At 39.8% G+C, this 23,312-nt stretch overlaps 1 protein-coding gene and 1 long non-coding RNA gene across 3 annotated transcripts; one reads left to right on the forward strand and one right to left on the reverse strand.

Moving 5' to 3' along the window:
* Positions 1 to 19,171: 19,171 nt before the first annotated feature.
* Positions 19,172 to 21,680, reverse strand: LOC122020855 (probable transcription factor GLK1). Of its 2 annotated transcripts, XM_042578884.1 has the most exons (6): positions 21,315 to 21,680; positions 21,036 to 21,176; positions 20,472 to 20,819; positions 20,327 to 20,389; positions 19,967 to 20,071; positions 19,172 to 19,600 (listed from the first exon to the last, which is right to left on the reverse strand). In XM_042578884.1, the coding sequence occupies exons 1-6, from the start codon at positions 21,678 to 21,680 to the stop codon at positions 19,451 to 19,453; spliced, it is 1,173 nt and encodes a 390-aa protein (XP_042434818.1). In that variant the 3' UTR covers positions 19,172 to 19,450. The 2 variants fall into 2 exon arrangements, with proteins under 2 accessions (XP_042434818.1, XP_042434819.1); XM_042578885.1 differs by lacking the exons at positions 19,172 to 19,600; positions 19,967 to 20,071 and adding an exon at positions 20,191 to 20,250.
* Positions 20,672 to 21,286, forward strand: LOC122020856. Its single transcript, XR_006122349.1, has 3 exons — positions 20,672 to 20,813; positions 20,906 to 21,196; positions 21,258 to 21,286. It is a non-coding gene; the product is annotated as an uncharacterized LOC122020856 (long non-coding RNA).
* Positions 21,681 to 23,312: the final 1,632 nt, after the last annotated feature.

Raw genomic sequence — 23,312 nt, forward strand, 5'->3', positions numbered from 1 at the left:
GGGTTGGAGCTCGCTCGGATCTATCTGCAACTGGTCAAAAGCTTTTTTGAAAATAATATTGACAGAGCTACCAGTATCAATGAAAGTATGGAAATATAATAGCTAGCTATGACAGCTTTTATTATCAGAACGTCATCATGGGGTACTTCTACCCCCTCCAAATCTTTAGAACCAAAATTAATCTCTAGTCCCGCTGCTTTTTCTGTACTGCATCCTACTGCATGGATCTGCAATCACCGAGCGTGTGACTTCCTCGCCCGATTAGAATTGCCATCAGTAGGTCCGCCCATTATCATATTAATATTTCCTCGGGCGGCATTGCTCCAGTTTTCCTCCTGTCGTGCAATCGCTATCTCGAGCTGTACTGGTTCGGGTGCCCGAAATGGCCCACCTAGCAATTGCAATGCCCCCTGTTGTGTCTTAGTCGCCTAATATTCCCGCTTAAGTGGACTATTTTACCTTTGGTAGGGTTGTCAGTTGGGAGATTGTCGGCGATAACGATTGTTATTTGTCCTCTAGTTCCTCAAGGTGAAGTAATCTTTAGTGTAATGAGTACCTGATATATGATAGGTACACCATCTTTAGGGGACTCCTTGTGGCATCTCCACATGCTGGACTGCTTGAGGTCTTTGCTGCAAGAATCCTCCAATGAAGCACCAATGAAAGAAAAACACAAGGGGAACATGGTGACTAGTGATAGTTCTCCTGAGAGAATTGTTACTCCATTCTCTCAGAGGGTTCTTGATGATCCATTTCCAAAGCGCTATCAGAATCTAAATATCGGAGAGTACTCTCGGCCGGTATTCTAAACTCGATCGGTTATTTATACCCAACCAGGACTTTACTATTATAAATATGTCAGAAATCGTTCAAGGTTGAAGACCTTTATGCTCAATCTACTTTTCATACTCGGACGGTCTATTAAGCCCGATCGGTCATACCTTATCGATCGAGATTAACCAGTCGGGCGTATAAAAGCATTATTGCCCGGTAGCCCTTCCTTCGATCGGTCATATACTAAGGGTTGTGCGAGACTAAATGCTTCTGTGTTCGGCCGGTCTATTGAGCTCGGTCGGTCATACCTGTTGGGATTGATGGTCTCGGCTAGAGAGGGGGGGAGTGAATAGCTGCCCCAAATCGTTCGCATTTCTTTCTACAAACTAGGGTTAGCGCAGCGGAAATAAGAACAAGAAACGAAAACAAGAAGATCAAACCTCAACGCGTCGATGTAACGAGGTTCGGAGATAAACTCCTACTCCTCGGCGTGTCCGTAAGGTGGACGAGCCCTATCAATCCGTCGGTGGATGAGTCCCCGGAGAACCGGCTAATAATCACTCCTTCTGGGTGGAGAAACCTCGCCACAAAGTTTTGCAAAAGCAATACAAGAAGGAGTATACAGCAAGAAGCAAAATACAATACAACTGTAAAACCTTCGCTTACTTGCCTTCTCTTCGACTGGATGAAGCAGCAGCTTCAAGCGACGCCTACAACAGCAGGAACCCAGCCGAAGGAAGCTCACGCGAAACTTTGGAGAAGAACTTGCAGCAGCAAGAAGAAGAAGCAGAAGCTTCGTAGCAGAAGAAGAAAAAGAGTTTCAGAGAGTTCAAAGCACTTTTTTTCTGTAGCAGCCCTCGATCTCCTTTATACCTGCAAAGCAGACCTGCAAAGCAGACCTGCAAAGCAGACAGCGAAGAAGACGGAGATACCCGTTGAGAGAGCCAACGGATATATCTGGACCGATCAGGACATATCCTGATCGGTCCAGGAAGACTCTGATCGGTCCTGGGGACCGATCAGATCTTCCTCTGATCAGTCCCCAGGACCGATCAGATCTTCCTCTGATCGGTCCCCAGGACCGATCAGAGCTTCCTCTGATCGGTCCAGGGACCGATCAGCATGCTATCTTCTTTTTCCTCCCGAACTTCTGTTCGCTTTCTGATCGGTCTGCAGACCGATCAGATGACAAATAGTAGCATACTGTTTGGTTACTGATCGATCACCAGACCGATCAGTTAACCGTGTATCACTGGATCGATCCACTGATCGATCCAGGTCTTGGTTTTTGCCCAAACCAAGTCCTACACCTTCCAAATCAATATCTGGTCAACCTTTACCTATTGGTATCTTATGCTTAGCATCCGGTCACTCCCTTGACTTGCTAAGCCTCCCCACCAAGTGTCCGGTCAATCCCTTTGACCCACTTGGACTTTTCTTTTCGTGTCAAGTATCCGGTCACTCCCTTGACCTACTTGACCTTCTCAACACCAGATGTCCGATCACCCTTGATCTATCTGGATTTCCCTTGCCCGGCTTCACTCACCAGGACTTTCACCTAGCTTCACTCACTAGGATTTTCACCTGGCTTCACTCACCAGGATTTCCAATCTGCCCGGCTTCACTCACCAGGACTTTCCCACTGCCTGGCTTCACTCACCAGGATTTCCAATCTGTCTGGCTTCACTCACCAGGACTTTCCCACTGCCTGACTTCACTCACCAGGACTTTCCCTTTCACCTAGCTTCACTCACTAGGATTTTCACCTGGCTTCACTCACCAGGATTTCCAATCTGCCTGGCTTCACTCACCAGGACTTTTCCGTCTGCCTGGCTTCACTTACCAGGACTTTCCACATCCGGTCCAGAGAACGAGCTACCGAGTCCTCTCTGACCACAGTTCGGAGAACGAGCTACCGAGCCCTCTCCTACTTCGTCAGGTCCAGAGAACGAGCTACCTAGCCCTCTCTGACCTAGTCCGGAGAACGAGCTTCCGAGCCCTCTCCGACTTCCACTTGCCAAGTTCCCATACTTGGACTTTTCCCGTGTCAGGTCAACTCACCTCGGGTCAACCAGGTCAACCTAGACCTAAGGTTGCACCAACAATCTCCCATCAAAATACAACTCTTCTGGTTTTGTCAAACATCAAAATACAACTCGAGTCAGGTCAACTCGAGTCGGGTCAACCAGGTCAACCTTGACCTAAGGTTGCACCAACAATCTCCCCCTTTTTGATGTTTGACAATACCTTTTAAGTTAGGCTAATCCAATAGCCTCAACTTTCCTCATGCCACTAGGTAATGAAACATAAGTTACAACCTTACATTCTCCTTCTAAGAAGGCAACCTCCTTCTTAGATAATGAAGGCCTAACTTAAACCCTTCATTCTCCCCCTATTGGCACACATCAACAAACTCTCCCCCTGAAGAGTAAGTTATCGTTGTTCACAACTTCACTCGTCGTGATCAACAAACTCTCCCACTAACTCCAATGTTCTTCCTTGAACATTCTCTAGACATTCTTCCCCTTTTTGACACACATCAAAAGGAGTGAATCAAGGTCAAGAGTTTCTTCCTAATGAAAGTCCCATACCTTTCATTGAAACTCTTAATTTCCCCCTGGACACTAGAGTCAACACTCAACTTAGTGATAATCTCATATCACTCAAGTCTTTAGGAGTAAAAACTCCCCCTAAAAGTCAACTTCCCCTTGACTAATAGGTAAAACTCTCCCTAAAGGTCAACTCCCCCTTGACCATTGCACCAACAATATCTTGGAGAGTTTCAAGCCTTTAGAAATCCAAAACACTAACTCCTAGCTGAAATTTCAGACAAAACAGTCGAAAAATCAGCATTTGGCACGCCCTGATCGGTCACCGGACCGATCAGGCCTTCCCTAGATCGGTCACAGTGATCGATCTGCTGGTTGCTACTCGGAAAACCTAGAGGTTCCACTGTACAAAAATTTTTTACAAAGGTCTGAACCTTTTCCTAGCTACCATGTGTTCTTTTAAATTAAATTTTGGATCGCCTGCGGAACTTAACACGTTTGATCCAAAACTTAATCTATTCGTTCTTTTAGGTTTTGACTTGGGTCTCCTGCGGAACTTAACACGTTCGACCCAAATCACCTTAAGTTATTAATTCCATTAAATATTAATTTCCATAATTGGTTCCCAGTACTGACGTGGCGAGGCACATGGCCTTCTTGGATATGGGAGCAACCACCACCGACTAGACAAAACCTTTTATAGAAAGTAATATTTAATTTCCTAAAATAACTTTAGGTTAACCGAAAAGAACAATCAAATCACAAGGAAAAGAAAAAACAAAAGAACACAACATCGAAAAACATATTCGAAATTCTAGAATCGTAAGCCTCTTGTATTTGGTATTATTTCCATAAATAACTAGCATGATGCGGAAAGGAAAAATTATTAGTTATACCTTCTAAAAGACCTCTTGATCTTCTACCGTATTCCTCTTCTAACCTCGGACGTTGTGTGGACAACGATCTTCTGAGATGAGAACCACCAAGCACCTTCTTCTTCCTTACAAGTTTCGGCCACCACAATTCTCCAAGAGAAGTAGAGGTCCGGCCACCACCACCAAGCTCCAAGGGATGCAAGAAACAAAACCACCTTTCTCTCCTTCTTCTCCTAGCTAGAACCGGCCACCATCAAGAGCTCCAAGAGAGGTTGTCGCGGCCATAAGAAGAAGAGAAGAGGAAGAAGCTAGGGTCGGCCACCAAGGAGGAAAAGAGAGGAGAAGAATAATAGAGTTGATCACCCGTGAAGGCACCTCTACCCCCTCTTTTATAATCCTTGGTCTTGGCAAATAAGGAAATTTTAAAAAATTCCTTAATTCTTTTGTCATAAAAAAGAAAAATTATTTTACTTAAAAAACAATTTTCTTCTTTTAATAATAATGACCGGCCACTTCTAATTCCCCAAAACAAGGAAAATTTAATTCACACAAGAATTAAAACTTCCTAATTTGTTTCTAGAAATTTATAAAAATTTCTCCAATAATTTTTATCCCTTCATGATTGGTTAATAAAAAGGAAATTAAAATTCTTCTTTTAAACATGTGGATAATTTCCAAAAGGAAAGTTATCTCTAAAAATTAAAATCTCTTTTCAATCTACAAATAAGGAAAGATATCAAATCTTTTCTTAATCTTTTGTAGAAACTAATAAAAGAGAATATTTAATTTTTAAACTTCTCTTTTAAATTATTATCATGGTTAAAAAGAAAAGTTTTTCTTAAAAATAAAATCTCCTTTCAATCTACAAATAAGGAAAGATTTCAAATCTTTTCTTAATCTTTTGTAGAAAGCTATAAAAGGAAAGATTTAAATTTCAAACTCTCTTTTAAAACCATGATATCCACATAAGAAATAATTTTAATAAAAATCCCTTTTTAATATGATGTGGCTGGCCACCTAAGCTTGGGCTCCAAGCAATTGGCCGGCCACCTTAAGGCTCAACCTTTAGGCTTGGCTGGCCCTAAGCTTGAGCTTCAAGCTTAGCTTGGCCGGCCCCTATTGGTTGGGTAAGAAGGTGGGTATGTGGTGGGTATAAATCTCTATATACAAAAGACTACGATAGGGACCGAGAGGAGGAATTGGTTTTGGTCTCCCGATGAAATTAAGCTTCCCATGTTCGCCCCGAACACACAACTTAATTCCATCAATAATAATTCATTCCACTAAAGAACTATTATTGAACTACCGCACCAATCCCAAATTACATTTTGGGCTCCTTCTTATTATGAGTGTGTTAGTCTCCCTGTGTTTAAGATATCGAATGTCCACTAATTAAGTGAGTTACTGACAACTCATTTAATTAATATCTTAGTCCAAGAGTAGTACCACTCAACCTTATCATCATGTCGGACTAGGTCCACCTGCAGGGTTTAACATGACAATCCTTATAAGCTCCTCTTGAGGACATTATCAACCTAGTATCTCTAGGACACAGTTTCCTTCTATAATCAACAACACACACTATAAGTGATACCATTTCCCAACTTATCGGGCTTATTGATTCATCGAACTAAATCTCACCCATTGATAAATTAAAGAAATAAATATCAAATATATGTGCTTGTTATTATATTAGGATTAAGAGCACACACTTCCATAATAACCGAGGTCTTTGTTTCTTTATAAAATCAGTATAAAAGAAACGACCTCAAATGGTCCTACTCAATACACTCTAAGTGTACTAGTGTAATTATACAGTCAAGATAAACTGATACCTAATTACACTACGACCTTCTAATGGTTTGTTCCATTCCATTTTGGTCGTGAGCTACTGTTTATAATTTATAAGGTACTGATAACATGATCCTCTGTGTGTGACACCACACACCATGTTATCTACAATATAAATTAATTGAACAACTACATTTATCATAAATGTAGACATTTGACCAATGTGATTCTTATTACTAGATAAATGTTTATACCAAAAGCTAGGCTTTTAGTATACACCCTAACAATCTTCCACTTATACTAAAAGACTAAGCTGCCATATCTGCTGCCATATATCTGATTCCTAACCCTTCAACATGTCCATCAAAAGCTCTTGCCTTAAGGACCTCGGTGGAAGGATCTATAGGTACTCACCTGATGCAATCTAGGCAGCAACAACTTCTCCTCGTTTATACGATTTCTCGTATTGGGTGGTACTTGCGCTCTATTGTGTTTACTTGCCTTTATAGACTCATGGTTTCTTCGAGTTTGTTACTGCACCATTATTATTACAATAAATTGTAATAATCTTTGGACAAACTAGAAATCATATCTAAGTCTATCTTGAGGTAATTAAGTTATTCAGCTTTTATGGCTTCCTCAGAGGCTTGCCATATACTAAGCTTCTATGGTGGAGTCCAGAAAAACACCTATGCTTATCACTCTTCCATAGTTATGACTTTACCTCCTAAAGTAAACACAAAACCCCGAGGTTGACTTATTATTGTCCCTATCCGATTGGAAGTCAAAATCCATGCAACCCACAAGGACCAAATTAACTGTCTTGTAAGCTAGCATATAATCTCTAGTGCCTCTAAGGTACTACAATATATGCTTTACTGCAGTCCACTGTCCTTGTCCAGGGTTACTTTGATATCTGCTAACTATGCCTTTGGCAAAACAGATTTCTGATCTCGTACATAGCATACATTAGGCTTCCAACAGCCGTAGCATAAAGAACTGCCTTTATTTCCTTTATCTCCTTTAATGTCTACAGAGACATATCTTTAGATAAAGTTACTCCATCCTTAAAAAGTAAGAAACCTTTCGAGGAGTTTTGCATGCTTAAAACGAGCAAGGATTTTCCGATGTATCAAGCTTGGGATAAGTAAAATATATTTTTCTTTCGATCCCTTATAATTTTGATCTCAAAAATATATACATTCTCCCAAGTCCTTTATATCGAATTATTTGGACAACCATACCCTTACTTCTGACAACATTTTGATATTGTTTCCAACTACCAAAAATGTTATCTACGTATAGTACAAGAAATACCACCACGCTTCCATCACACCTTTTGTATACACAAGACTTATCCAGTTACTAAATAAATCCATAGATCTGGATTACTTTGATAAACCGAATGTTCCAAGACCTTGAAGCTTTGCCTCAGTCCATAGACTGATTGAGCTTTCACAAGATGCTCTTAGCCCTTTGCAATGAACCCTTCTGGTTGCTTTATATGGATGCTTTCTTCAAAACTTCCATTAAGGAATGTTGTCTTGACATCCTCTTGCCAAATAGATAAAAGAATTCGGATAAACTTAAGCATGACTATCAGTGAAAAAGTTTCCTTTTTCATCAAGCCTTGCTTCGAAAGTTACTACCTTTCTGTCTATCCCTCTTTTCCTATTATAGACCTTTTTATACCCAACGGCTTTTACACCATTTGGTGATTCTACAAGCTTCCAGATTTTATTAGAATACATATATTCTAATTCTTTTATTCATTACTCTTTGCCAAGATGCTGCATCTTTATCTTGGAGTGCTTCATCATATGACCGGAGATCAGGTTCATGCCCTCCAGGGATCGAGTCCAAAAACTCTCCCAAAACATGAACCTATTTAGGTTGCATAACAACCCTCCCACTACAATAAGACACTTTCTGTAATTGTGTATTAATTTGTGATACGTGTTGCAGTTTTCTTGTGGTATCTCATCTTGTACAGTTGGTACTAGGTTAGACATGTCCTTTATTATTTCCTTAAGAACAAATTTACTTATGAGCACGTGGTTCATTATATAGTCTAAAAAATCAGTCATTGATGCTAACAATGACCTTCTGATTTTTAAGACTATAAACCTACTTTTGTTTATCTAGGATAACTTACAAACAAGTGAACTCCTATCCAACTTATCATTGTCTCTCTTTAACATATGTGCTGGATTACCCGAATCCGAATATGCTTCAAAATAGGTTTTCACCTATTCAGCAATTCTATATGAGTAGAGAGTTCTAACTTGGAAGGTACTATGTTCACTTTCGTTATCAGAGTTTATCCTTAAAACAAATTTGGTAATTTTCTAAATAACTCATCATCTATCTAATTATTTCATAAGAGTCCTTTACCTTCTTTCTACTACACCATTCTGTTGGGGTGTACCAGGTGCAGTTAGTTGGGATTGAATCCCTACTTTTGATAAGTGACTCCTAAATTCTCCCAAGAGGTACTTGCCACTACGATCTTACCATAGTGACATTTACTTTAACATTTCTCCGCATCAGCCTTGTACTCTTTGAACTAATCAAAGTACTTAGTCTTGCGGTACATTAAGTAAATTTATTTGTATCTTGAATAGTTGTCTATAAAATAGATGAAATATTCAATACTACCTCTTGTCTGGATAGTCATAGGATCACACAAATCAGAATGAACCGATTTCAACATATCTTTGACTCTATACCCCTTGGACTTAAAAGCTTCTTGGTTATTTTCCTTCCAAGTAAGACTCGCAGGTTGGAAAGATTTCCACTACTAATGAGCCCAAAAGTTCATCAGCTACCAATGAATCCTACTTAAGTTAATATAACCTAGCCTTAGATGTCAAAGATATAATTGGTTCATTTTCGAAGGTTGCTTTCTCTTAAGTTAGAAGATGTGTTATTAATTTCCATTTGTTGCATCATGGGAGTTATTGGATTATAAATTGTCAACCAACATACCAGAATAGATAACTTGCCTATTTTTCTTGATAACAACTTTGTTATCAAAATAGACACAATATCTATTCTATAATAGTTTAGAAACTGAAATCAGGTTCTTTCTAAACTTAGTATGGAAAGACAATTCCTAATAATCCAAATTTTATTCCTATTAGAGAATAAACCTCTCCCACTGCAACAGTTGCTACTTTTGCAGTAGTGCCCATGTGGACGGTGTTTTTTTTTATTTTCATTTAGTTGTCGGGTTTCCTGGAACCCTGCAATGAATTGCAGACATGATCAGTGGCTCCCGTATCTACACACCAGGTACCGGTAGATAACTCCACTAAACATGTATCAACTAATGAATAAAATACACCTATATTGTTCTTAGTTCTAAGAGGACAGTCTACCTTAATGTCCAAATTCTATTTCCAATCAATTATAATTGGGACCACTAAGTCTTTCCTAGAGTATATCAGCTAGGGATTGACCATCTTCCTAAGAATCACAAAAATATTTGGTTAAGACCAACTCCTTAAAAATCCCCATGAATTTTGTATGCCACGTTAGTGTGGACGTATACAAATTCAAAGAGGAAATTTTATCATTTAATTTTATTATCTCGTCAACCTTACTTTATGACGAATAAAATTAATAGTTGGTCTATCTTTAATCAAATATTTGGTCAAGACTCTAAATTTAAAATAATATTGATTCCTCTAACAATACTATTTAAATTTACCAACACCTCAAAACACCGTGAATTTTGCATGCCACGTTAGTGTGGACGTATACAAAATCAACATTTGTAAGAGGAGGGTTTTACCCATTAACTATCTTGTCAACGTAACTTTATGACAAATAAAATTATCTCAAACACCGTTAATTTTGTATGCCACGTTAGTGTGGACGATACAAAATCAATCATTTGTAAGAGGGTTTTAACCCTTTAATTTTATTATCTTGTCAACCTAGTTTTATGACAAATTAATAGTTGGTTTCATTTGGTCACACAAATAATAGCAATGATCCGATGGGGAGGATACTATTAGATGTGTCTAAGTGTATACCATTACTTGACACTAAGTCCATTAATAAGATTATGCCCCTTCCGTTGGGGAAGATCACACGCTCTTAATTAACTTCCTATAGTCATCCAAAAATGGAAGTCTGTTCTAGTGATCCACAAACAAGCTCATCCATTATGGAGGAAGGCACTCAGAGCCAACGCGCAAGCTTGTTTGCATCACTTACAAACCAGTAATGGAGACCATGGGATTTACTTAAAAATCCCTCTCCCACTTAGTTATTTATTAATGAGGAATTTTAACTATGCTAGCCTACTAAACTTGTAAACTAACATGCACACACAGCACAATATAAAAGCAATAAATAGAAAATCTAATTTTCAACTATTATGGCTTTTATCTCTAGTTGTCCTCCGTGTGTTGTCATCCCAAGCTGCTGCCATATTTGGCCACCGCCACCGGGTCTAGCTGTCGCATCCATCTTGCTCCTTGTTCCGCTGCGCCTCTGGTCCTTAGAAGGTTCCACGCTTTGCAAGATTCGATCCGCGACATAAATAGAATTTTACAATTTTGATCCTATATTCCATAAAAGGAATGTACATGTATCTAGATCAAAAATAAAATCCTAATAAAACTAAATACAGCTCCTGTTTTATATTACAACTATGCACACACATATAAATGCCCTTGACATGTCCAAGGGTCCAATCACACACATAAAACTATAAGCCATAATAGTTGGATCCTGCATCCACAAAGTTAGCACATCCTACTATTATCCTGCCTAAATTATGTATGACATGTGCATAATTAAACTAATACCAAATACAGAGGCAAAACCCTAGCTCGATACCAATTGTTGGTTGCTACTCTGAAAACCTAGAGGTTCCACTGCATAAAAATTTTTACAAAGGTCTGAACCTTTTCCTAGCTACCATGTGTTCTTTTAAATTAAATTTTGGATCGCCTCCGGAACTTAACACGCTTGATCCAAAACTTAATCTATTCGTTCTTTTAGGTTTTGACTTGGGTCTCCTGCGGAACTTAACACGTTCGACCCAAATCACCTTAAGTTATTAATTCCATTAAATATTAATTTCCATAATTGGTTCCCAGTACTGACGTGGCGAGGCACATGGCCTTCTTGGATATGGGAGCAACCACCACCGACTAGACAAAACCTTTTATAGAAAGGTAATATTTAATTTCCTAAAATAACTTTAGGTTAACCGAAAAGAACAATCAAATCACAAGGAAAAGAAAAAACAAAAGAACACAACATCGAAAAACATATTCGAAATTCTAGAATCGTAAGCCTCTTGTATTTAGTATTATTTCCATAAATAACTAGCATGATGCGGAAAGGAAAAATTACTAGTTATACCTTCTAAAAGACCTCTTGATCTTCTACCGTATTCCTCTTCTAACCTCGGACGTTGTGTGGACAACGATCTTCTGAGATGAGAACCACCAAGCACCTTCTTCTTCCTTACAAGTTTCGGCCACCACAATTCTCCAAGAGAAGTAGAGGTCCGGCCACCACCACCAAGCTCCAAGGGATGCAAGAAACAAAACCACCTTTCTCTCCTTCTTCTCCTAGCTAGAACCGGCCACCATCAAGAGCTCCAAGAGAGGTTGCCGCCGGCCATAAGAAGAAGAGAAGAGGAAGAAGCAAGGGCCGGCCACCAAGGAGGAAAAGAGAGGAGAAGAATAATAGAGTTGATCACCCGTGAAGGCACCTCTACCCCCTCTTTTATAATCCTTGGTCTTGGCAAATAAGGAAATTTTAAAAAATTCCTTAATTCTTTTGTCATAAAAAAGAAAAATTATTTTAATTAAAAAACAATTTTCTTCTTTTAATAATAATGGCCGGCCACTTCTAATTCCCAAAACAAGGAAAATTTAATTCACACAAGAATTAAAACTTCCTAATTTGTTTCTAGAAATTTATAAAATTTCTCCAATAATTTTATCCCTTCATGATTGGTTAATAAAAGAAATTAAAATTCTTCTTTAAACATGTGGATAATTTCCAAAAGGAAAGTTATCTCTAAAAATTAAAATCTCTTTTCAATCTATAAATAAGGAAAGATATCAAATCTTTTCTTAATCTTTGTAGAAACTAATAAAAGAGAATATTTAATTTTAAACTTTCTTTAAATTATTATCATGGTTAAAAAGGAAAGTTTTCTTAAAAATAAAATCTCCTTTCAATCTACAAATAAGGAAAGATTTCAAATCTTTTCTTAATCTTTTGTAGAAAACTTTAAAAGGAAAGATTTAATTTTAAACTCTCTTTAAAACTATGATATCCACATAAGAAATAATTTTAATAAAAATCCTTTTTAATATGATGTGGTCGGCCACCTAAGCTTGGGCTCCAAGCTATTGGCCGGCCACCTTAAGGCCAACCTTTAGGCTTAGCTTGAGCTTCAAGCTAGCTTGGCCGGCCCCATTGGTTGGGTAAGAAGGTGGGTATGTGGTGGGTATAAATCTCTATATACAAGAGGCTACGATAGGGACCGAGAGGAGGAATTGGTTTTGGTCTCCCGATGAAATTAAGCTTCCCATGTTCGCCCCGAACACACAACTTAATTCCATCAATAATAATTCATTCCACTAAAGAACTATTATTGAACTACCGCACCAATCCCAAATTACATTTTGGGCTCCTTCTTATTATGAGTGTGTTAGTCTCCCTGTGTTTAAGATATCGAATGTCCACTAATTAAGTGAGTTACTGACAACTCATTTAATTAATATCTTAGTCCAAGAGTAGTACCACTCAACCTTATCATCATGTCGGACTAGGTCCACCTGCAGGGTTTAACATGACAATCCTTATGAGCTCCTCTTGAGGACATTATCAACCTAGTATCTCTAGGACACAGTTTCCTTCTATAATCAACAACACACACTATAAGTGATACCATTTCCCAACTTATCGGGCTTATTGATTCATCGAACTAAATCTCACCCATTAATAAATTAAAGAAATAAATATCAAATATATGTGCTTGTTATTATATTAGGATTAAGAGCACACACTTCCATAATAACCGAGGTTTTTGTTTCTTTATAAAATCAGTATAAAAGAAACGACCTCAAATGGTCCTACTCAATACACTCTAATTGTACTAGTGTAATTATACAGTCAAGATAAACTGATACCTAATTACACTACGACCTTCTAATGGTTTGTTCCTTTCCATTTTGGTCGTGAGCTACTGTTTATAATTTATAAGGTACTGATAACATGATCCTCTGTGTGTGACACCACACACCATGTTATCTACAATATAAATTAATTGAACAACTACATTTATCATAAATGTAGACATTTGACCAATGTGATTCTTATTACTAGATAAATGTTTATACCAAAAGCTAGGCTTTTAGTATACACCCTAACACGATCCACACAGACCTGGACCGATCAGACTCCCTTCTGATCGGTCCACAACTCTGATATCAGAAGTTTCTGATTTTTCTCCTTCCGAAATTCAGAAACCTCTAGAAAATCACAGAAAATTCGAAAAATTATGAAAATTTGAGAATACATTCCTCATACCACATACTATCATGGAAAAATAGTTTTATATGAAAATAACTTCCATTTTCAAATCTTGATTCAAAGTTCAAAAACTTTGAAATAGTTCAAGTTTACCTCAACTTTGTATCAATTCGCTCAATGATGAATGCTATCACTAGAAAAGCTTCATCAAGGTTTTTCAAATCAATTTTGAAATGATTTTAAACCCTTTAATTTGGAACCACAATCTTTGGGCTATATGTACATGACTTGTACATAAGCTTTCCCTATGATCCCCAATTAGAATTAGGCTCATCTAGGTACAAGAACTATGCACCTTGATCCTAACTCACAATCCTAATATCTCACACACATCTAAGATGTATCAAACACATCCAAGTCAATTTTGATGTGAGATATGGGTTTAGGTTATCTTAGGCTAAGTTTTCATGCATTTTCTAAAACAACAACTTGATCTCCATATCAAATTGTGTTGTTTATCCTTAGATCAATTTCATTGATTATAAATGCAAGAAATGATGACATGGCATAAAATGATATCATAAATGCAAACATGTGCCAATGTCATGATGTCATGGCATAAAATATGAAACTTAAATAAAGCATGACATATAACTAACCTAAGCATTATCATGACATTTCAAATGATCATAAAATAAATATGATGTCATGGCATAGTATATGGCAAACAACCATGGTAAGTTAGCACAAATAAAATACCTAGATTACCTATCTAAGTATCCTTAACACCTTAGCTAACTTAAAATCTAAACCTAGATTGCTCAAAGTGCTTCAAGAAAATGCCCAAACCTAAGTTGGCATTCCTATTTTTCTTGATTAATTTATGCCACTTAACATTAAGTATATCCTCAAATATTGGCATATTTCATATTTCCTCAAGAATAGCACCTTTTTAATTAAGGCCTAGATTGTCTTAAATTCCTAAGAGAGTACCAAGACCCCAACTTGGTATTTCTCTAGGTTTTCCTAACTTGTGCCAATAAAGATTAAAGTCGATATATTTTTTTCAAATATGGCACAATTTACTCTTCAAGGAGTAAATGATAAATCCATTTCATTTTCAAGGATTCACAAAACCTTGAAAATGTTTCTTGAGTGTCAATTTCCTCAAAGTTGGGTTAACTACCCTTCTAATCGGAGTTGACACTCTCTGACCCATCTATGGGGTAGAGAAGATGCTCCTAGGAACCCAATACCTATTAGAGCTCATTGGGTTCACTAAATATTCACTAGGGATAACTTCCCTAGCAACCCTCCTAATGACCCTCTTAGGCTTTAAAGTCTTGATCATTTCGGACTCATCAAGATCAACTCTAGGGGTGACTCCCCTTGTGACCTTGGTGTTGGTCTTCCTAGCCCTAGGTTTTGTTCCATAATCGAATGGAACATTATGATAGGTGGGCTTGACCATTTGGGACTTAGGTTTGTGACACAAACCTTTCTTGTCCTTGGGCTTTGAAATTTGACCCTTAGACCCTAGAGTTGACTTCTCTAAATTCTTTAGGGCCTTTTCTAAAGTATCAAGTCTTGACCTCAAGACTTGATTCTCCTTCTCTAATACCTCAATTTTTAATTTTTCTTTGAGGTATTCCTAGGCATGTGTCTAGTTGTTTTGGGGTTTCTACCTAGATTTTCCTTAGCCTTAGATGAGTTAATCCTAGGGTTGACATTTCTAGTATTATCCTTATCTAAGCTAACATATTTAGCACCTAAGCACACATATGGTTTTCTATTGTTAACATGCTCATCATTATTTGCAATAGCAATAAAACTACTAGCATGTTTCTTATTTGAATTGCAATAATGTGCCTTAAAAGGTACCTTAGGGTTTGCCTTAGCTCCCCCTATCGATGTGCATCCCTTGTCCTTGTGAGGTTGCCTCCCCCTTGGACATTGACTCCGATAATGTCCCCTTCGCTTGCATTGGAAGCATACCACGTGCTCCTTGCCTTTGCGTGTCGGGACTCCGGCTCCCTTGACCTTTGGTGTCGGTGGAGTCTTCCTAACCCTCCTTGGACACTTACTCTTGTAGTGCCCAAATTCCCTACACTCAAAGCATATTATATGTAACTTATTTGAAATTACAATGCTTGAGTTACCTAGGGTTGAGGATGGATGAAGGCTCTCTTCCTCATCCCTTCCGGAGGTAGATGCTTCTTCTTGCTCCGATCTTGAAGAAGAGACCTCCTCCTCTTCTTCCTTAGACGTTGAGTGACTCTCAACTTCTAATTCGCTCCCTCCATGATGTGAGCTACTTGGCTCACTTAACTCCTCTTCATGGCTTGAAGTGGAGCTCCCCTCATGGAACTTGACCAAATTGTTCCACAATTCCTTGGCATTGTTGTAACCACCTATCCTACACAAAATGTCATTAGGTAAAGAAAATTCAATGATTTTCGTTACCTCATCATTGATGGTTGATTAGTGGATTTGCTCCTTGGTCCACTCCTTCTTCTCTAGGGTTTCTCCTTTCTTGTCCATCGGAGACTTGAAACCTAATTGAACACAACTCCAATTTTCAAGGTTAGTCATAAGAAAATACCTCATTCTTACCTTCCAATACGCGAAGTCGCAGCACTCGTAGAATGGTGGAAACGTGATGTCTTCTCCGAGTCGATCCATTCTCTAGCTTGTGCTCCCCCGGGTGTTAATCCGACGAAGAGCAACGTGGCTCTGATACCACTTGTTGGGATCGATGGTCTCGGCTAGAGAGGGGGGGAGTGAATAGCCGCCCCAAATCGTTCGCGTTTCTTTCTACAAACTAGGGTTAGCGCAGCGGAAATAAGAACAAGAAACGAAAACAAGAAGATCAAACCTCAACGCGTCGATGTAACGAGGTTCGGAGATAAACTCCTACTCCTCGGCGTGTCCGTAAGGTGGACGAGCCCTATCAATCCGTCGGTGGATGAGTCCCCGGAGAACCGGCTAATAATCACTCCTTCTGGGTGGAGAAACCTCGCCACAAAGTTTTGCAAAAGCAATACAAGAAGGAGTATACAGCAAGAAGCAAAATACAATACAACTGTAAAACCTTCGCTTACTTGCCTTCTCTTCGACTGGATGAAGCAGCAGCTTCAAGCGACGCCTACAACAGCAGGAACCCAGCCGAAGGAAGCTCACGCGAACCTTCGGAGAAGAACTTGCGGCAGCAAGAAGAAGAAGCAGAAGCTTCGTAGCAGAAGAAGAAAAAGAGTTTCAGAGAGTTCAAAGCACTTTTTTTCTGTAGCAGCCCTCGATCTCCTTTATACCTGCAAAGCAGACCTGCAAAGCAGACAGCGAAGAAGACGGAGATACCCGTTGAGAGAGCCAACGGATATATCTGGACCGATCAGGACATATCCTGATCGGTCCAGGAAGACTCTGATCGGTCCTGGGGACCGATCAGATCTTCCTCTGATCGGTCCCCAGGACCGATCAGAGCTTCCTCTGATCGGTCCAGGGACCGATCAGCATGCTATCTTCTTTTTCCTCCCGAACTTCTTTTCGCTTTCTGATCGGTCTGCAGACCGATCAGATGACAAACAGTAGCATACTGTTTGGTTACTGATCGGTCACCAGACCGATCAGTTAACCGTGTATCACTGGATCGATCCACTGATCGATCCAGGTCTTGGTTTTTGCCCAAACCAAGTTCTACACCTTCCAAACCAATATCTGGTCAACCTTTACCTATTGGTATCTTATGCTTAGCATCCGGTCACTCCCTTGACCTGCTAAGCCTCCCCACCAAGTGTCCGGTCAATCCCTTTGACCCACTTGGACTTTTCTTTTCGTGTCAAGTATCCGGTCACTCCCTTGACCTTCTCAACACCAGATGTCCGATCACCCTTGATCTATCTGGATTTCCCTTGCCCGGCTTCACTCACCAGGACTTTCACCTAGCTTCACTCACTAGGATTTTCACCTGGCTTCACTCACCAGGATTTCCAATCTGCCCGGCTTCACTCACCAGGACTTTCCCACTACCTGGCTTCACTCACCAGGACTTTCCCTTTCACCTAGCTTCACTCACTAGGATTTTCACCTGGCTTCACTCACCAGGATTTCCAATCTGCCTGGCTTCACTCACCAGGACTTTCCCACTGCCTGGCTTCACTCACCAAGACTTTCCCTTTTACCTATGTTCACTCACTAGGATTTTCACCTGTCTTCACTCACCAGGATTTCCAATCTGCCTGGCTTCACTCACCAGGACTTTTCCGTCTTCCTGGCTTCACTTACCAGGACTTTCCACATCCGGTCCAGAGAACGAGCTACCGAGCCCTCTCTGACCACAGTTCGGAGAACGAGCTACCGAGCCCTCTCCTACTTCGTCAGGTCCAAAGAACGAGCTACCTAGCCCTCTCTGACCTAGTCCGGAGAACGAGCTTCCGAGCCCTCTCCGACTTCCACTTGCCAAGTTCTCATACTTGGACTTTTCCCGTGTCAGGTCAACTCACCTCGGGTCAACCAGGTCAACCTAGACCTAAGGTTGCACCAACAATCTCCCATCAAAATACAACTCTTCTGGTTTTGTCAAACATCAAAATACAACTCGAGTCAGGTCAACTCGAGTCGGGTCAACCAGGTCAACCTTGACCTAAGGTTGCACCAACAATACCTTATCAACCGAGATTAATCAGTCAAGCGTATACAAACACTACTGTCTGGTAGACCTTCCCTCTGTCGGCAGCATACTAAGGGTCGTGCGAAACTAAATGCCTCTGTACTCGACCGGTCTATTGAGCTCGGCTGGTCATACCTTATCGACCGAGATTAACCAGTCGGGCGTATACAAACACTACTGCCCGGTGGACCTTCCCTCAGTCGGCCGCATACCAAGGGTCGTGCGAGACTAAATGCCTCTGTACTTGACCAGTCTATTGAGCTCGGCCGGTCATACTTTATCGATCGAGATTAACCCGTCGGGCATATATAAGCTTCAGGACATCTCATTGCTAAGTGCTTCTACGTTCGATCAGTATTTGTTTGCCGAACGTGCTATGTCTTCATTTTGCATGAAGTTAAATACTTCTATACTCAATTGGTTATTCATACTCAGTCGGCCTTTTCCTGCCGATCTCATATGCTTGGCCAATCCATTTCGTTCAACCATTCTTTGCCTGCTAAACGTGTAACAACATTCTTACCCAGTCAAACCCTTTTTCGGGCAACCTACTACATCCTCATCCTACTCTTTTCCACCTTCCTTATCCTCATTATCCCTTTTTTCTCTCCTACAAAGGTTCACTCATCATAACCCATATTATTGGTTTTTTGAATTTAAAAATCGGAACCTAATAGAATAAGTTGGCATAAGCGAGCTTTTTTTTTAATAAATGGGTTATTTCGGTTTAATTGATTTTTTAGGGTGGAAAAAAATCAAAAAAAAATTGTCTTAACTCAGATATAATCTATCCTTTCTCTAGTTCATCCTTGCACATAAATATTAGATTTTATTTTATGCCGTATCTAAATTTAACTATGTTATACATGATAAAAAAATAGCAATGACATTATTATTATTATTATTTGACATTTAGTATTTAATTTATATCAATTCATTATGAGGATGGCCGATCGAGTCTTATAAAAAAAATTTATTGATCATCAGAATAGTATTCTGATGAATTAGAAAGTACTTACTAAAAGTCTATTAACCAAACATTCTTAGTCATGACATCAGTTTACTCACTCAAAATTAATTGTTCATCAAAATCACTGGGCAGGAGCTCCTACCATTATATTATTAAGCTACTCGTACATTTTTATGCTTAAGCATTGCCGGAGACAGCGAGTATTTGCGTTTATGTTGCATGCTAGAAAACAGCAGTCTAGAAGGAAGAAGTCCATGTCGACGGATTTTCGATCGTACGTAGCACGTAAATCTGCATGTGTACTGTTCGGTATTCAGCCACGCGAAGGCGGAACTGTCGAGACGCCATGCTGCTGCAGCTCTACCAGCACGCTGTCCGCTGCGGGGGGCTTCAGGCCTAGAGGCAGCGGCAGCCATGGCTTTGCTAAAACGTCTTCGATAGCCGCATCAATGCTTTCTAACCACTGAACAAGTTTAATTTAAATCAAAAAATAAAATAAATCAATTATGAGCGTCTTGTAGGCACTAATTATATTATTTTTTAAACGATTTTCTATATATATTAATTTATTATACTCCTATTTTGTTAATTATAAAATGGAATAAAATTACTTTAACTTGATTAATTTGGAGCATTTTTATATCTAATTATATTTTATTAATTTAATAAAAAAAGTTTTAATTTGATCCAAATTAAAAATGATATATATATATATAATTCTAATTAATTGTTAAAATTTATTTTGATATAATAATATTTTATAAGTAATAATTTTGCTAAATTAAATAAAAATATAAATGAATTTATTTTTTAAAAAAAAAATACTCACAGGATGAGCATCTGGCTGTAGTTTTGAGTTGGTGAGAGGGGAAGGAATCTCCCTATAGATTGGATGATGCGGAACTATTCCTGGCACCGTCGCACCGGCAAATCTCTGCGTACGTGGAGATAATTTAAAGAGAAATGATATTTATCTAGAATTTTCATCTAGAAAATTCATCTAGATAGACACATAAATGATGGGTCCACAAAAAATGAAATGATGGGTCCCATCATTTATGTGTCTATCTAGATGAATTTTCTAGATGAAAATTCTAGATGAGTATCATAGCTCTAATTTAAATTAATTAGAAAAAATTCATCATAATTTATATCTGAAATAATATTATTAATTAATTAAATCGATTACCGGCGTGGGTAACGGCTGAGGAAAGCAAAGCGCTCCCTGCGTCACAGCCCGTGGAACCATTCCCTGTAATTAAATTAAATTAAATTAAGATGAAATGAAGATGAAATGTAATGTAATGAAATGAAATAAATAAGAACTTGTATACTCTTGAGTAGTGGTGGTTGTGCCAATAAGGATCCACCGGCGGCTGAGCTGCCGCCCAGGGCTGCGCCGGCGTAGGGGACCGATGCGGGAGCCACACGTGGGGAGGGGTCATCGGCGCGGTTTCCCCCACCGTCGGATGGCCCCAGACGTGGAGCGGACGGAAGGGCGGCTGGAGTTGCGTCGGCAGTGGTGGATGCCGAGGAGGGAACCCGATCGTCGGAGCCAGCCATGGGGTGATGTCCGCCGCCCTCTTCACCCCGCCACCGCCGCCTCCGATCTGCCGCCGTTGGCTCCAGGTCGCGGCCTCCGCCTCCCGCGCCAGCAAATGCTTCCGATGCGATCGGTATTTCTACACATCAATCATTGATCTCGATCGATGTCAGTAAATGCGTGTGTGCATTAATTAATCAGTTTGAAATTGATTGATATTTGTAGTTCGATTCGACAAGAACAGGGATGGCGACAAAGCATTAATCGAGGGCAAAATCTCAAATCTGCTGCAGTACTTCCTTGGGAAATCATTCGATCGAATCCAGATTCCGATGAGGAAAAAAGAGTACTGTACTTGAAGGTGGCTTGCGATGTTGTGGCGAGTGAGGCAGTCGATCCCCATGAGTTCTAAAATCCTCGAGGGCAAGGCCTTGTCGATCCCCAGCTGCTCCACCGCCTGAACGAACCTCCGGTGAAGCTCCGGCGTCCAGTCCACCTACCACAGAAGGAAATAAGGTAAGTGAAGACCGTGATTCCTTCCACTTTTGGTTGTTTTAATTGCACTCAGATCTGCCAGATGCACCCGTGAAGAGAGAGAGAGAAAGAGAGAGAGAGAGAGGAGTTTGTGGCTCACCTTTGCTTTGCGCTTCCCCTGCGACGGCGATGGCTTACGGTTCTTATCGCCCTCTTGCTTTACCACCTCATCGCCCCAGGTCGCTTCCTTATCCCCCTCTACGACGGCGGCCTCGACCACTAGGCCATCGGCGGCCGACTCCTCAGCCTCTGCACTTCCCACCGGGAACTCCGCGAAGATTTCTGCCGGATCCAGCTCCAGCTCCGGCAGCACGTCCCCATCGACGTCGATCCCCATGAAGAGGTCCCCGAAGTTGATGTCGTCGAGGAACGCCTCGTCGTCTAAGGTCTCATCCCCGCCGCTGAGGAAGCTTCCCGGAGCGCCTTCCTCGCCGTTGGACCCTCGCCGTTGTTCCACCGCAAGCATATCCACCTCCAGAAAGGTGCGCCCGCCAGGTGTTTGTGCTTTTGCCCAGCAGAAAGCTTTAGTAGTTTTTGTACTAGCTAGCTAATTCCTTAAGAAAGCTAGATTTGATGCACATGAGCAAGGTCCTGCATGAGAGAAAGAGAAACCGCTAGAGAGAGGGATAGAAGCAGAGGAATTTATTAATTGGTATTTTCTCAAAGGGGCCTCTTGGGTTTGGGAATTTCTCAAATGGCGCATTATAATTTCATATTTCCCAAAGATATACTTCTTCTAAAAAATAAATACCTGGGCTAAAAATCAAAAAAGCGACTTTATGTTTTTGAAATTATCGTTTGAGTGCCCTTTTTAATAAGAAGGACGCCTAATCTCATATAGACATGACCCCGGGTCGTGTCCAGCCTAACCTGACCCCAGGTAGTTCGCACATGTAATCGAGTTAATTAGTCGATTGCTCGAGACCCAGTTCATCGGGTTGATACTAGTCCGTTGACCCAATTCGTCGGACCGAACTGAAACCGGCCCGGCAAATTATCGGGCTAGTTCCGGTTCCTTAAGTGCAAAATCGGCGGACCGTCAATTCGGCCCACCGGTTCAACTAGTTTTTTTTTTAACCGGCAGTTCCTAGCCATTGGAACCACCGGTTAACCGACGGTCCCTAGCCATTAAGGGAGGGGTAGGGGATTGTTTTTGGTATTTTTTTCAACGATTAGAATAATTTAACCGTTTTTTAATCAATGGTTATGATTTAATATCCATTACTATCCAAACTCTATAAATAGAGAGTTTATTTCATCATTTTCACGCACATCTTCTCTACTCTTAATCTCAATTTCGTATTCTCTATACTTTTTCTTCTTCATTTCTACTCACTTTCGTTTCCAATTTTCAATTACAACGGAAGGAGACCGTGAAAATGCATCATCTCGAGCTCAGAAGAGAAAGAAAATAGTTAATCTACCGGAGGAGGACCCCCAACATTCAATCCACCGATGATTAGATCGAGCACCTTCCGAATCCGACACGCGAAATCCAAGGAAGTGCAATGCAATTACTTCTAAGGTTCGGAAAATCCTCCTCTAGTCTTCTATTTCTACTAAACATTTTGAGAATGTCATTCTTCTGTCGGGAGAAATACGTGCAAAATGTAAAGACTGCAATGCTTCCTACAAATTCCAAGCTGGCAATGGCTATGAGTCGTTGAAACGACATGTACAAACGAATCATTCGACGGAATATGTACTCGACCGTTCTCAAATACAATTATCAAGATTTTCTTCAATTAGTGGTAGTACTGATTCCGATTTATTTTTATATTTGGATAATAAATTAAGAGAATCATTAGCTAAATTTGTTTCCGTAGAACATCTTTCTTTACGTTTTGGATTTAAATGCATATTTGAAAATTTTTGTAAAGAATCTCTTAATCCATGTGTTAAACGTGTACATAGGACTGTACTTACTCGTACAATTAAAAATTTAGTAAAGTAAGTGAAAAAATTTAATTTATGAATTTAGTAAATTAGATAATAAAGTTTCTTTATGTTTTGATAATTAGAGTGATCATGGGCAAAAATATTCATATATGGGTGTGACTTGTCATTGGATCGATAACTCTTGGAACTTCCAAAAAAG

The sequence above is a fragment of the Zingiber officinale genome, chromosome 9A (genome assembly GCF_018446385.1).
Source record: "Zingiber officinale cultivar Zhangliang chromosome 9A, Zo_v1.1, whole genome shotgun sequence".
NCBI classification, from domain to species: Eukaryota; Viridiplantae; Streptophyta; class Magnoliopsida; order Zingiberales; family Zingiberaceae; genus Zingiber; species Zingiber officinale.

What these genes read in the sequence shown, in the direction of transcription:
- LOC122020855 (XM_042578884.1), bottom strand. Translation starts at nt 21,680, where the DNA reads ATGCTTGCGGTGGAACAACGGCGAGGGTCCAACGGCGAGGAAGGCGCT. An exon ending in AGGGGAAGCGCAAAGCAAAG is followed by an intron (nt 21,177 to 21,314) that starts GTGAGCCACAAA and finishes CTTCTGTGGTAG; the next exon opens with GTGGACTGGACGCCGGAGCT. An exon ending in TACAGCCAGATGCTCATCCT is followed by an intron (nt 19,601 to 19,966) that starts GTGAGTATTTTT and finishes AAACTTGTTCAG; the next exon opens with TGGTTAGAAAGCATTGATGC.